General features: G+C 33.3%; 1 protein-coding gene across 2 annotated transcripts in view; it reads left to right on the top strand.

Moving 5' to 3' along the window:
- The window catches only part of Spag16 (sperm associated antigen 16), a 782,336-nt gene that overhangs the window by 54,213 nt on the left and 712,714 nt on the right, over nt 1-15,409 (top strand). For both annotated transcript variants that reach the window (XM_070027619.1, XM_070027711.1), the window contains exon 10: nt 843-896. In XM_070027619.1, the coding sequence (XP_069883720.1) occupies nt 843-896 (54 nt within the window). The remainder of the gene's footprint in view (nt 1-842; nt 897-15,409) is intronic.

The raw sequence follows: 15,409 nt of genomic DNA, 5'->3' as shown, positions 1-15,409 counted from the left end.
TGTCAAGTTAAGTTTGTTTTTATTTTGAAAATCTTTATCTTGTGTTCTCCAATTGTTCTTTTCTCTTAGAAGCTTACCATGTGTTCACTACTGTAATATTTAAATTTCCTTGGGGCCATCATTGGACTCTTTAAAAAAATTATTTTAAGGTTGGGAAGGTGGCTCAGTGGTAGAGTGCTTGCTTCGCATGCATGAGGCCATGGTTTCGATTCCTCAGCACCACATAAGCAGAAAAAAGCCAGAAGTGGGACTTTGGCTCAAGTGGTAGAGCACTAGCCTTGAGCCAAAGAGCTCAGGGACAGTGCCTAGGTCCAGAATTCAAGCCCCAAGACAGACAAAAAAAAAAAATAAAGAAAAAAGAGAAAAGATAACTTTCTGTCCCTGAATTTCCTTCTCTATTTTTCTTTAGTCTCTTGTTCTGCATTGTTTCTTGTCATTTCATGTTGTTAATAGTTTTTCTTTCAAATGATTAGTGATCCTTTGTCAGAATTCATATTAATGCAATAGAGACTAGATTAGGTTATAAAACAGTCTCTGGCTTGTTATTAAAGATATTCACTCCTGTGTCCTAATCACAATTCCTGACTGGCATGTATCTTCTTTTTTGCTGGATGTCAGAATGGGATCTGCACTCTGCAGGTCAGTGAAAGTACATCTGTCAGAGACCCTGTGGACACAGCCACAGAGAGACTGAGCACAATGCCACATTAACCTTGGCTGTAAATGGGGACGAGTACGAACTTTAGGGTGGAAATACATTAGTATATTTTACTTTATTTGTATAATATTTTACTTTATTTGTAATTTTATTATATTTTTTCTTTCCTACTTTTTCCTTATAGCCTACCGCACCTTCCCAGATGGTAAAGTGCCAGATCTTTCCAGAGGTGAAGAAGGTATGTAGTCTGACTTCAGGCTTGGTATTGTTAATCTTCCAACATGTACGTTTGTATCATTCCACATAGTCTATCCATTTTCTTTCTATTTTTGGAGCGGGGGGTATTGGTCATGGGGCTTGAACTCTGGGCCTGGGCCCTGTCCCTTAGCTCTTTCTTCAGCTCAAGGTGAGTACTCTACCACTTGAGTCACAGTACCATTTCTGGTTTTCTGGTGGTTGATTGGAGATAAGAGTCTCATAGACTTTCTTGCTTGGGCTAGTTTTGAACCGTGATCCTCAGATTTCAGCCTCCTGAGTAGCTGCGATTACAGGCGTGAGCCACCAGTACCCAGCTTCTATCCACGTTCTTTAGGGGGCAATTTTAGTTTATATACAAAAGCATCATCATGTAGGTTTTTTTTTGTTTTGTTTTATTTTGTTTTTTATAAAAGGGAAGAATAAATACAGGATAATTACTTTTCTGCTTTTACAGGTCCAAAATAGTTGTTCAATGAATTTTTCTGATGTTTTGCCTCTTCATCCAGACACTTAGAAAACAGCCAGAATTTTAGCAAAAAAACTAAAACAATTTTAGATATTTTGGGGCACAATGATTAATGAAGTGGTTCTAGTTTTGTAGGTTTTAAAGCAGGTAAGAGCTCAGGAGACAGCTATGACACAGCTCAGAGTTGAATAATTCCAAGACATTACCAACACATTTCATTTTGGAAACATAATAGGGCAACAAGTGCTACCAGAATTCAGACCCTAGGCCATTGGGTAGGAGTTTATACCTGAGGAAGGAGCTCTCTAGGAGAAGATGAAGCCACAGAAGCTATATGAATATAGGAGCAACAAGTTCTAACACATTATATTAGAGCAGGGGAAAATGAAATAAAATATTCGTAGAATAGTCAAAGCTCAACAGTATATTTCTAGGTATGATGCATATTTGATTTGCTCCTCTTAATTCTCACTCACTGTTAGCCACGTTTAGCTAGCATTGTGATTAACTGAATTTCTTTACCTGGTGAATTGACCCATATCTTCAATCCTGAAAAGTCTGAGTATGTAAGTGGTTCTATCATCTTAGATTGTTAAAACATTTTTTTGACATTTGTTTTCAACACTATTTTTTGCTTGGTTCTAAATGATCCTCTCCAGTTACTATTTAGCAGCAATCCATTTTTTTACTAAATAGTTGAGAGCAAACTGGCAGAGAAATCCAGTAGTCATAGATATAGTCTTACATTCAATTTGTTGGTGCATTTCCATTGTGCCTTGGTGGAAGGAAGCATTCTTCCCATTCTACTGAAGTGATCTAGCGGAGGAGTCAAAGGTTACTAGGGCAAATAAGTAAAGTTTCTGCAGGGTGGCTTTCAGAAGGAAGGATGAGGACTACCTCTTCTATTTCTGTGAATACATGGACTTCATGATTATCTGTGAATTGTGTTGGAAGATACTGCTTTAAGTGAATATAATTATGCTTTCACTAATATTTTCCCCTTTTCTGTCTGGCAGTATGTTTCACATTATGGTCAACTCTTCCATATGTGTTAGATTGTCTGCAATTACTTCCATTGTTGTTAGAAAATTAATATATTTCTTTTACTGAAAACTGTATTTTCTTTGTTCAGAAACATTTTTATGGCATTTCATCACTATTAACAAGGGGATTTATAATAATGTTGCTATAATGCATTTACAGTCCTGTAAATAAATATGTGACCTAGAATAGTTGCTAAAATTTACATTTCACCTTATTAGAAGTAAAGTAGTACATATTTATTTTTGAAGATTGATCTATTTTCCACTAAGCTCAAATTAATTTAAGTGGGGATATGGTGATGAGGATGCATCTATCATCCCTATCTTTTCATATACTATTTCTGTAAGGTTGAGTTAATAGATTTACTTAAAATCATTCTTACAATGTAAACTTTATTTCTGAATTAGAGAATAAGTATAGGGAAATCATTTTTTTTGGTCTGGAAATCTTTAGTCCAAACATATACCTGAAAGTAAATGATAAAGAAATAATTCAAAATGGGCTTAAGTAGACATTTTTCAAAAGAAGATTTTCCAATGGGTAGCAAGCACAAGGAAATATGCTTAACTTTAATAATCATTAAGGAAATGCTAATCAACACTGGTGGATTCTATTGGAAAGTTACTGAGGTGGGACTGATTAGACCCTTATTTGCTATTTGTAAAAAACAATATGGCATTTCCTAAAATAATAAATAATAAAATTATCATGTGATATAACAAACATCTGGTTGTATACCTCATAGAGCTGATGGCAGAATTTTGAAAATCTATTTGTATTACTATACACAAGTACATACTATTAACAACAAATAAAACATGGAAACAATCCAGGTGTCCATCAGTAGATATGTAAATATACAACCTATAATAATATCGACATTTAAAAGGAAGAAATTTCTGCTGGGTGTCATGATACATGGAGAGGTAGAGGTAGGACTGTGAGTTTGAAATACCTGTGATATATATTTACATAGTTCTTGGCCAGCGTGGGCTAAATAGCAAGATCTTATCTCAGAAAATAAGCTCAGGGTGTAGTTTAGTGGTAGAGTGCTTACCTAAAAGGATCCTTTGTTAGAAATCAAGCAAAGTAGAAGAAGGAAAAGGAGAAGGCTAAAGAAAGAAGAAAAGAAATGGGGAGAGCAGAAGGGAAGGTAAGAAACTTGTAGCAGATGTCACAACATGGATGAATCTTGAGGATATCATGTTAAACAAAACAAATTAACAAATTAAAATAGATTCGTAGATTATACTTAAAGAAGTCAAATTTATACATACTGAAAGTAAATGACATGTAAGCATGGGGGAAGGGAGAAATGGAGACCTAGTGTTTAGTCGGCATAGAGTCTGAATGTTACATGATACATATTCTGGAGATAGATGAGGATGCTGGCAGCACAATACTATGAATGCCTTTACCACTAAGTTCACTGTCTTCTTAAAATGTTTAAGATGGTACCTCACTAAAGAGATTGGGCAGAAAACTGATACTTTGGGTGGATAGAAACAGAGGTCATATTGGAGAGGAAGAGTATACATTGCCAGATAAATTAAGATTTTGATATATATATATCAAAAGATGAAAATAAGTTATATTTTAAAATAAAATGCCAAAGGATGATAGTCTGTGAAATTGTCACATGATTTTATTTGTATACAGTTTCCTAATTCTTGAGAAGAGCTATTAAAAAGCAATTAAAGCAATTTGATTGTTTTCTCAGGCAAGAGCTGGTTTTGCAACAATTATTGAAAACTTGAGAAAAAAGTTTTTGCTAACATTTAGATTGTTACCCTTAATTACCTTTCAAATGCTAATATTAATTTGTAAATCATTATTTTTGAGTGATTTAGTATTGTAGTTTATTTATCAATAGAAATGTCTTTGAAACTTACTTCATACTACCAATATGGCAATTAGCATAGCAGCTTCTCACAAACTATGGGTGAATTTTTACATGCTATGGATGTTTTCATTTTGATCCATTTATTTAACTTGAATAATAAAATACGTTATTTTTAGCCATCATTTAGGTTTTTCACAACTTATTCTTTCATAGTCTATTATTATTCATTGTTTTGCCCAGCATATTATTTTCTGTGGCATGATCTTTTTTTTTAAAATTTTATTTTATTTTATTTGTGAACATACTGTACAGAGGGGTTACAATTACATGGGCAGGATAATGCATACATTTCTTACCAAGCATTGCAGCCTCCTCCTTTGTTTACCCTTCACCTCCCTTCCCAGCCTCCCGTGGCATGAGCTTTGGCAGATGCTGTTTTAAGAGTCTGAATATTTTTTCTGAAATCGTATCTGTGTGTGAAACTTAGATCTACTATTTATTACCTATATTAACAGGTGTATTACTTCCATGTTTCCATCTCTATAAACTAGAAGAATAATATATTCCTCTAAGATTTTTTTGTGAGTTATTGATACATTTAATATCAGTAACATAGTTTTCTTTTTTTTATTGTGAAAATACTGAACAGAGGGGTTACAATTACATGGGCAAGATAATGAGTACATTTCTTATCAAGCATTGTAGCCTCCTTTGTTTCCCCTTCCCATCCCTTCCCATCCTCCCCTATCCCCCCCACCCATTCCTCCCCCCCCGCCCCACACATAGTTTTCATAACATAACTTATTTTGAAGTAATGACTGTTTCTGTAGTAAAAAAAAAAATAGTTACAACATAAGGTAAATGGACTTTAATTTTTATAGCATTTTCTCTTTTGGTATGTCAGTCTAAAAATAGAACTCTTTTAAAGCCTTCCAGATTTATTACTTTTTAATACATTTTAGTTACTTCATTAGATAATGGTATGAATAATGTAGTAACAGCTTTCCCTGAGTGCTGGTACAATTTCCCTAACTTAGATTATACCCAATAGAAATGTGGAGATTAGAAAACTATGGTGGCCAATTCAATATGTTCAGGATTTATACATCCTCTAAATCTGAAAGTACTCACATGCTTACTGAAACTGTATATAACTCTCAGATTTTATAAGTATTCTTCTATATTTTGATTTAGGTAAAGAAAAACTAGAGTTTTTTTTTTAGATAAAATCACAATTATGCCCAGGATGGTCTAGAACTTACACACTCAACTTTTCTCCCTATTGTCTCAGCCTCTTGAGTAATCAAGACTTAAGGTGTGTAACCTCCTTGCTTGGCTAAAAAATAGATTCATACCTAATATCTTCTTCATGACCTATCAATGATTATATGTAACAGATTTATTTATACAATTTTATGAAAATATGAAGTTATCCTTAACTCTGGGATGATGGTGTCTGTCTTTATGCATAATGTTACACTAGCATAGTAATAGAACACTTTAAAAACTGTACTCCACTGAAATGCTGATAACTTATTTATTGTACTGAGTATAGTTATATTTAGTAGTATATTCTTGAATATTTCTTTTTTTCTTTTTTGGGTCCAGTCGTGGGGCCTGAACTCTGGGCCTGGGCACTGCCTCAGCTTTTCAGCTCAAGGCTAGCACTCTACCAATTGAGCCACAGCGCTACTTCCTGCTTTTTACTTTTTGCTTATGTGGTGCTGAGGAATCGAACCCAGGGCCTCATGCATGCAAGGCAAGCGCTCTACCACTGAGCCACCTTCCCAGCCCTATTCTTGAATATTTCTATGAAGCCATTGTTCTTCTGCCTGTGTCCTACTTATTCAGGAATCAGCAAGGAATTGGTTGATACTTTGCCAGGAATTATAAATATTGTATTAAGATGTTGATCATTTTATTTCTCATATATAAAGTTCAAAAAAGAAATTAGTTTTTCATATTTTTGAATAAATATAGAAGGTAAGAAAGACCACGATCATATGCAAATGGAAAATTTCATTCTAAAAAGTTTTTAAATGTATTCAGCAGTTGAGGTTATTCATTTAAAACTCTCTGAGGAAATGAATTAAAATATTCATAATATTGTACCATATTAAAAAGAAAAGGATTAAACCAATTTGTTTATAATCTTCTCTTAGTAGAAAATTAAGCAAATATGTATGTTATGCCGATACATCCTGCCTGCATACACTGACTAAATGTGAAACAGAAAAATGCCATTAGGAGATTCTAATTATTCCCAGGTTGTAAATTCTATTTACTTTGAATTATGCAGGCATAATCATGGGTCATGGAAAAAACACAGAAATAGATTGTAATAAAAACTGCCCAGGATTTACATTTTGAAGCTACTCAATAACTGTAGTAATATTATTTTAAGATATCAAGTTATGAAATTGATTATATAGATTATTATGAAATTATGAATTAAATAAACCAATTTAAAATAAATGTTTAATTTTGTTGTTAATTAATATTGGTTTTAATTAATATCGTTTGAATTGAATGTATCATGTGTTTAATTGAATATAACATACAAAATAGGTAAAACAAAAATACAAGGTAGGAAAGCATTAAGAGTAGTTATGTGCAACTTCCTTTTCCTTTTCTGATTTAGTAGTTTTTTTAGATTCTTCTGTGTTGCTACCCGTGGCAGTCATTTATTTTGCAATATTTATTCATTGCTGATGCCATGCATCTTCAAATTGTTTCCAGAGTCTTGATCTAGTAAACTAAATTGTTCTGTATTTTATTTTCTAATATTTTCTGTAGGATATCTATATACTACACATTGTCATACTCTTTCCAAACCAGTTGGATATAGTTACAAACCTTAATACTCTAAATCTCCTTCAGCACTTTATTATCAGTCATTGTTTTTTGCCACACTCTTTATTAAATTTGTTACCTCATGAAGTCTTAATTTTTATTTCTCTGATATAAATGGAAGGTGCCCTTACCATTATATGTACTTAATATTTTAACTCCTGTGAATTAATGGATTTTAAACTTTGCTCACTTTTCTTTTAGGCTGCTGGACTTTAAGGTGTATTTGAAGTCTATCTTTGACATTTGACACTAATTTCTTGATCAGTTTTGTTCTAGATGATGTCTTTGGATTTCTATGTGTGGCATCTTTGTGTGTGTGTGTGTGTGTGTGTGTGTGTGTGTGTGTGTGTGTGTGTGTGTGTGTGTGTGTGTGTGTGTGTGTGTGTGTGTTTTACTGAGGACTGAATTCATACATTCTAACACTTGATCCATGCTTTAACTCTTTTGATTATTTTTCAAATGGGATATTGTCTTTTGCCTGGGCCAGGATTGTATTGTGATATTACTCCCTCTGCCTCTCTAATAGCTTGTGTAACAGGCATGTGTCATCATGCCTCCTAAGTATCTGGGATTACAGGGATTTGTTACCATTTCTAGTTCTAGTCATGGTATATTATAATGAATGTAAATTCTTAAGTTTAATGTAGCAAAATTTATCAGTACTTTTTATGTTACCATTGTGTTTCATATAAGAAATAGTTTTTCTACATCAATGTCGAAAGTACTAGGTTCATACATTTCTTTAGGGAATTTTTGTTTCCCTGTACCAAATAAAAAACTTCTGGAAGTGCATTGTTTTACATAAGAACAATGTAATTATTTAAAGCAAGAAATTAACATGAATACAATACCTTACAGACTCTGTTTGAAATCTTCTGAAAGATCCTGTGTAACACTTACCCAGTTTACCTTAACCTTAATGTCTTGCAATACTCTAGTATATTACAACCAGAATAGTGACGTGGATATAGGCAAGGTATGTCACAGTAACATCTTCATACATCTGTTGCCTCCATATCTCCCCTGAGAAACCATTAATCTAATCTTGTTTTCTAGAACATTTTCATTTTGATTGTTACTTAAGTGAAATTGTACAACCATTATAGTTAACTTTTTTTTTAAAACTTTTTTTGCTCAGCATAATTTTCTTGAGATTCATCTAGCATTTGTATGGAACAATAGTTTATTCTTTTTTATTTTTGATGAATAATTATAAATTACTTGTTTTTTAAATAGTGAAATTCACTGAGAAATGCATTTGTGTTTGGGGATTTAGGGTAACTTACAAATCCAATTTCTTGAATAATTATAATACTACTCAGATATTTATATTTTAGTACCACTTTGGAAATTTGTGGTTTTTGAGGAATTATTCCTTCTAAGTTGTTAAATTTATGAGTAAGATGTTTATTTATAATATCTTTTTATTATCATTTTAATGATTGCAGGATCATTTGGTCTTATCTTTTGTTTCCTTCATGATCTTTGTGATTTTTGTCTTTTCATCAGTGTTACCAGCTTTTTCAATGAATCAAGTTTTCTGTCTTTACATTTTTACACTATTTTATTTCCTCTACTTTTTGGCTTTCATCTTTGTTCCCTTTTTTGTATTTACTTTGTTCTTGGTTTTTATACCTTGATGAGGTTAAAAACTTAGAATTTAAGACATTTCTTATAAGCTCGGATTTCTATGAATTTCCTTCTCAAGATAATTTTAACTAACTCTCACATATTTTAATATGTTGCATTTTGGTTTCATTCTGTTGTTCGAATTTTTCTTTCACTTTCTTTGATTCTTCCTTTTTAATTGAAGGTCCAAATATTAAGATTCCACTGTGGTCAGAGAAAACATTACCATTTGTTGCTAGGTTGAATGCCAGACTTTTACTGCCTTCTTTTTCTCTGGGTAAAAAATTATACACTCTTCTGACATTATGCTGTTTCTCCAATCCACATACCAGCACTTAGATTACTTCCTATCTCTGTCTTTTATAGTTTCCCTTTCTTACATCCTTGCTGTCATACCTAGTAGGGATACAACATATCAGTATATCATTTCATAAAATTTTGCTTTCCTAAATAGCTAGGCAAAATACTTATTTATCTTGAAATAAATTATTTAATGTAGAATATAGTTGGGATCAAATTTTACTTTGTTTGATTTAGATAATTACTTGTTCAGAACTATTTAGTATAGGGTTCATTCTTTTTTACTGTGGTTTGTACCATAACCAATTTTCAGGTGTATTTTGTCACTTTTTGTCTGTAACCAATACTTAAACAATTTAAAAAGAGGAATGGTTTATTTGACTCCTGGTTTCAGTGTTTTCTGTCTGTGGTCCACAGGATAAACTATTTTCTGGGCTTTTGAGGTAATGGAGAACCATATAATGGTAGACGGGTATAGAGCCAGCAAAGTTGGTTGTCTCATGGCAACTGGGAATCTGGGAGAGACCAAGAAAGGTTAGGACAGCCAGGCGCGGGTGGCTCACGCCTATAATCCTAGCTACTCAGAAGGCTGAGGTCTGAGGATCATGGTTCAAAGCCAACCTAGATAGGAAAGACCGTGAGACTCCTATCTCCAATAAACCACTAGAAAACTGGAAGTGGCGCTGTAGCTCAAGTGGTAGAGCACTAGCCTTGAGCTGAAGAGCTGAGGGACAGCGCCCAGGCCCAGAGTTCAAGCCCCACAACTGACAAAAAAAAAAAAGAAAGAAAAGAAAAGAAAAGAAGAGAAGAGAAAGGTTAGGACAAAATACAGCTCTGAAAGGCTTGCAAATGACCTGCTTCCTCTAAATAGGCCACACCTCCAAAAGCTTGTATCACTTTCCAATAATTCCATCAGATTATGAATCTATCCATGAATTAATCCATTGATTAGTGGTCTCATGATCCAGTTGTCTTTTCTTGATTGGATCTGTTAGGTAGGGACCAAACCTTTACTACTGTATGAGCTTTTGGGAAAGACACTTCACATCCAAACCAACATGATGTTGGTCCACTGTTGAGTTAGTTTACTCCTATGTCAGTACAACAATCCTTAATATTATAGTTTTCTTTTGGATATATCTCAAATGAAATCTTTCAAACTCATTTTTAATTTACAGATGTGTTTTTGCTATTTGTATACTGTCCTATTGCTCTGTGAAATATATAGACTTGTTAAATTCCATAATAATTTTTGTCCTTGTGATTTTTATTAAAATATTTTTGGTTTTGTTAAAACGTTTTGAAGATTCTGGCATAGTGTGACATAGTCAATGTATTTGGACTTTCTTTAAAAATTATAATTTTCTCTATGAAAATCTAATACATGTTTGTGTTTAATGTGACACTAAATATGTTAAGCCTTTGCAGTACAAGCATTATTTTTTAAAATAAATAACTTTTTCCTTTCTTGCCTTTGAGGCCTCTAATGGAAATCAAGAGGGAGCTTATGAGGTCTGTACACGGTCAACACTCTCTGGAGTTTCACACCTCTATCAGCAGGAGTGGAAAGGGAATTCTCAAACCTGGAAAGAGGCCACATCTCTACAGGGCATCATTGGCAAGGGACAACAGAACATAAAACTCAGAATGAGACCACCTGCCTACAAGACATCAGATCTCTGTTAGCCCCAGCCAAATGGGAGATTCTGAGCAACAGATATTCCTGGGTTGTCTTACTCTAAGGCTTTCTTCAATCTTTCTTCAATACTCATGCCCTTTGTCTATGTTCTTTTTAGTATCCTCATATCATCATTTACTGATAGAACTGTAGTTCTTCCTGCACAGTGTTTCATGACTTATTCTCTTCTTCCTTTTTTCTGCATTCCCTAAACATTTTGTACTTAGTGTAATTCAAAGTCAGTGAATAGTAAAGCCCTCTGTATTTCATCTTTCATTCATCTATCTATGCTAATAGATACATAACTTTCTTCTAGTTATAGTTCTTCTGATGCCAGTAGGTTTCTGGCAAATATTTAATAATCAACTCTTTGGAAAAAGAATGCAAAAAGCCTGCATTTTCAGTCTTTTCCAGTTGCTGTGCTATAAATATACTCTAGTCATTCAAGCTATAGTCTCACTTCACTGAATGGCAAGTTGGAAATTGATGTCCACTATTAGCAATCCTGAGTCAGTATGAGCCAAACCTAGTTCAACATGTCTCAGAGCCCAAGTAGGAGTATCTGTTTTCTCACCCTTATATTGAATCATGACTTCAGACTAAGAACATAATTCATTTGCTTCTTATTACTGTTAGTTCTCTTTACTTCATGAGCGTATCCTTTCTTGAATATAAGGATCAGATTTCTTTCCATCTACTATGGCATTTTATAATAATCACTGCTTCTCTGATTAACAAAGAAATTAATCCCTGGCAGGCACTAGTGGCTCAGTCCTGTAATCCTAGCTACTCAGGAGGATGAGATCTGAGTATTGTGGTTCAAAGCAAGCCGGCACAGGAAAATCAGTGAGATGCTTATCTTCAATAAATTACCAAAAAGTCTGGAAGTGGATCTGAGACTCAAGTTGTGGAGCACTTGCCTTGAGCAAAAATGCTCAGGCCCCGAGTTCCAGTTTCAGGACAGTCAACAAAACCAAAATAAAAGCAGATTCCTATTCCACTGTTACTCTTTTAAATGATTTCTCCGTTTGATAGTTCATAATTTAGACATTCACATGGATGAAACTAAACTTTTATTTCCTCGACATTCTCTCCTACAGTGAGCCTGTTCTCCATTCTATTACTCACTTTACTATTTTGCTGATAGCTACCAGGATTTTTCATTTCTTGGGCTTTTAACTGCCTGCATAACATCTGCATCTGCAGTTAGATATTGATGCCCCATTACAATTGTATCTTGTGTACCTTTTTCCATCTTACTCAATAGAAATTCTATTTTTGAAATCATTTACATTAAAAAAAATCTAAAGTCATCCTTGAGTCCTCTCTCTTTCCCCTTTTCTCCTCCACTCTTCCTTCACATTTGATATGAAAATAGTTTAGTTATATCTTTGAAAAATATCTAAATATGACAGTACTGTTACCCCCTTATTTTTTGAAAGTTTCATCTCTGTTTTGGATTATTGAAGAAACTTCTTAATTATCTTTGCGTTAGTGTTTGTTTTCCCTTACTTTTCATTCAGCACTACAGCTAAAGCGTCCTTAAAACATGTCGATCCAAAAAACAAAAAGTAAGATGAAGTTACCCCTGTCATTTCCTGAAGACATTTCTTAGCTCGTAATTGTTTTGTTGTGTCAGATTTTATTTTTGATTTTGTTTGAATAAAATAATTTCATAGTTAAAAATTAAAAAAACATGTTGATCCCTGACATTTCTTGTCTGTCCTGATGTATCCCTGATTAAAAACTTTTCAGTGGCCTTTCTCTTCCTCTGATTCAAAGGTAATATCATCTTACCCTCCGTAGCTCTGTGTTTTCTGGTCCCTTCTTACCTCTCTACCCTTATCTCCTGTTACTCTCTCACCTTTTATTCAACTATAGCAACTATATCCTTTGGCATTTAAAAAAATTATTGAGGTAATGAACAGAGTGGTTACAGTTGCATAAATAAGGTAGTAATTACATTTCTTGTCTAACTTCTTACCCCCTCCCTCATAATTCTCCCTCTTTCCCTCATCCCTCAAACTGCCCCCCCCCCATTGTACAGATTATTTCCAACAGATTGTCTTGGGAGTATCACTGTTGCATTAGTTCCCACTTTGTCCTAGAACACTGCCTTAAGGCATCTGCACTTGATTTCTTTGACTTGAGTTTTCTGCCCTTTGAAGACATCTGAATAGCTCATTCAATCATTTAGTTTCTCATTTTAAAGAGACCTCCTATGGCCACGAAAATTTAAATTGTACTTTATTGTTATAGTTTTTGATATAGAGTCTCATTATATAGCTCAGGATGGCTCTGAAACTGATATCCTTGTGCCTTAGCACCCATGTATTGGGATTATGGATATGCACTAACGTGCCTGGCTTAATTAATCTAAACTTTCATGTTGCTTCTCAATGTTCCTGGCTTCTTCCCTGTCTAATTGCAGTACTTAGATATCCTTACATATCTTACTTGCTTATTTTATTTCTTCCCATTAGAATGGAAGCTCCATGAGAGCAGGGATACTTATCTTTTAAATTCAGTGTTATTTTTCCGGTGCCAAAAATATATCTGGCAAATAATATAGCATTGTTATTTTTATTTTCTTGAATGCACAAGTGAAAAAATCCATGTTCTGTTTGTTAAATTTCTATAGACAGGTATTCATTTACCATGAGTTGGTCTGAAAGAGTAACCTTGCTAAACTCTATAGATTGGTGAAATTTTCTCTGTAAATAATGATAACACCTGTGATCAGTGATAATCCTCATTTAACTTTTTTAATCCTAGAAGATTTTGTTTTTCTTATCTGTGTATATTATAAAGAATTTGCAGAAAATACTGAAATCAAAATAATAAGAAGGGATTCTTATCCTGCTTATGATTTAACAAGAATGGTATTTCAACTTAAGGAATGGTATCTGTTATTTTTGCTAGCTATTCTTGGTCAGATGCACCCAAAATACTTTCCTACTATTCAGTATATGTTTGTGTTTCATAAGTGTGTTATTTTTGAAGTAATAAGTTAATGATAAATTAAAAATAGGCTTAACTGCTAAGATTTTACTTTTATCAGAACTAACATTTAAGTGTCTGCTTCAGAGGCAGTTTTGTCCATAAATATTTTAACATGGTAAATCATTGTAGATTATCTAAAGTAAACATTCTTTCTTAGTTCTAGGAGAAAATTGTGCTTTATGTGTTGTTTTCTATATCACTGGATCTTATTTGTTATCATTACTATGATTACTTTCATTGTATGAAATTGTTCTTCAATATCTCTAATCCATTGTCCTTTTGTAATTTTGGAATAATAGAATAAAATGGAGAAATACTTTCTTTTCTTTGGAAAAGTTTGTGTATTATGGAAATACAGTTGCATGATTTACAGTAAAACATTGTGAAATCTAAGTGGAACTATTAGGTACTTGTGATGAGATTATATTTTATTTTTAGTTATCTTTAATACAACAGAAATCTGATAGGTTATTCAATCAGTTTTGAAAGTTATAGATAATATGATCATATGAATTTCACCATTTTTCTAAATTTTAAATTTATCAGATTAAAGGCTTTTTTAATCATATTTCTGTCTTCTTTAAAATGCCATTGGATCCATAATTTATTTTTAATTCTATTTCTCTCCATACCTTTCTCATCCCTTTCAGTAATTCTATCCATCCTTATTTCTTCTCAGTCTACCTGAATATGGTGAATGTTATTGATATATTTCAGGAATCAGTTTTTGTAGCTCAGTTTTTTCTATTATTTCATACTTTCTTTGGTATGATTTCCTTTTATCCATAGTCCTTGAATTTTTCTTTTTCCAACTTCTGATGTTGGAAACATAGCTAATTAAGTTTTGGCTTTCTACAGTTCTAATCACTTATATTATAAATATCTCCTACTGTTTTTTGCTGAATTACATAAGTATTTATATTCAACACCTAAATTTTTAGCTAATTTAGAGTATTGTAAGATTTAGGTTCTGATTTATTCTTTGTCCTACGGCTTACTTAGAGGTTGTTTGCAAGTGCATGTGTGTGTGTGTGTGTGTGTGTGTGTGTGTGTGTGTGTATATATATATATATATATAGTTTGGGGTTATCTTTTATTTTTCATTATATATTCACAGTCAAAATAAATTATGGCCAGGGACATGGTCTGTATGAAACCAGTTCTTGGAAATTTTTGATATTTATTGTGTTACATTGCTAGTTTGATGTGCCTATGGAATTAATTTCCAGAAATATCTACTCTTTCTTATTTTTAATTCAGGATACCATTCCCCTGATCATGGATGCAGAGCTTGGCCATAAATTCATTTTGGCCAATCATGATCTAAGAAATTGCACACCGCAGAATCTTGGTTCTTGCTTGCATGTTATGGGTTGCTCTCTTGTATCTCTGCCACGAATGTGAAAAGAGTATGTCAGCTAGCCTTTGGCTCAATGAGAGACAAGAGAATTAGTCTGCCATAGTGGGGCCCTGGTCATGTCAGCTGTTCTCCACCAGTGCACAAGTTACATCAGTGCTTCTTGTTCTCTACCACTGAGATATTGCAATTGCTTTTAATTTATGACAGTTACTGACAGAGGAATATGTTCTGGTCCCAAAAGAATCGTTAGGCTAGAATTGCTTTATACTCATTTTCCTTCAAATATGGAACAAATATTTGTTGAAGACAGGACAGTA

Source organism: Dipodomys merriami, unplaced genomic scaffold, assembly GCF_024711535.1.
Source record: "Dipodomys merriami isolate MVZ:Mamm:240054 unplaced genomic scaffold, mDipMer1.0.p SCAF_1, whole genome shotgun sequence".
NCBI lineage: Eukaryota > Metazoa > Chordata > Mammalia > Rodentia > Heteromyidae > Dipodomys > Dipodomys merriami.
Note: the sequence above shows the minus strand (reverse complement) of the source record. Positions and strands in the feature narration are given on the sequence as shown.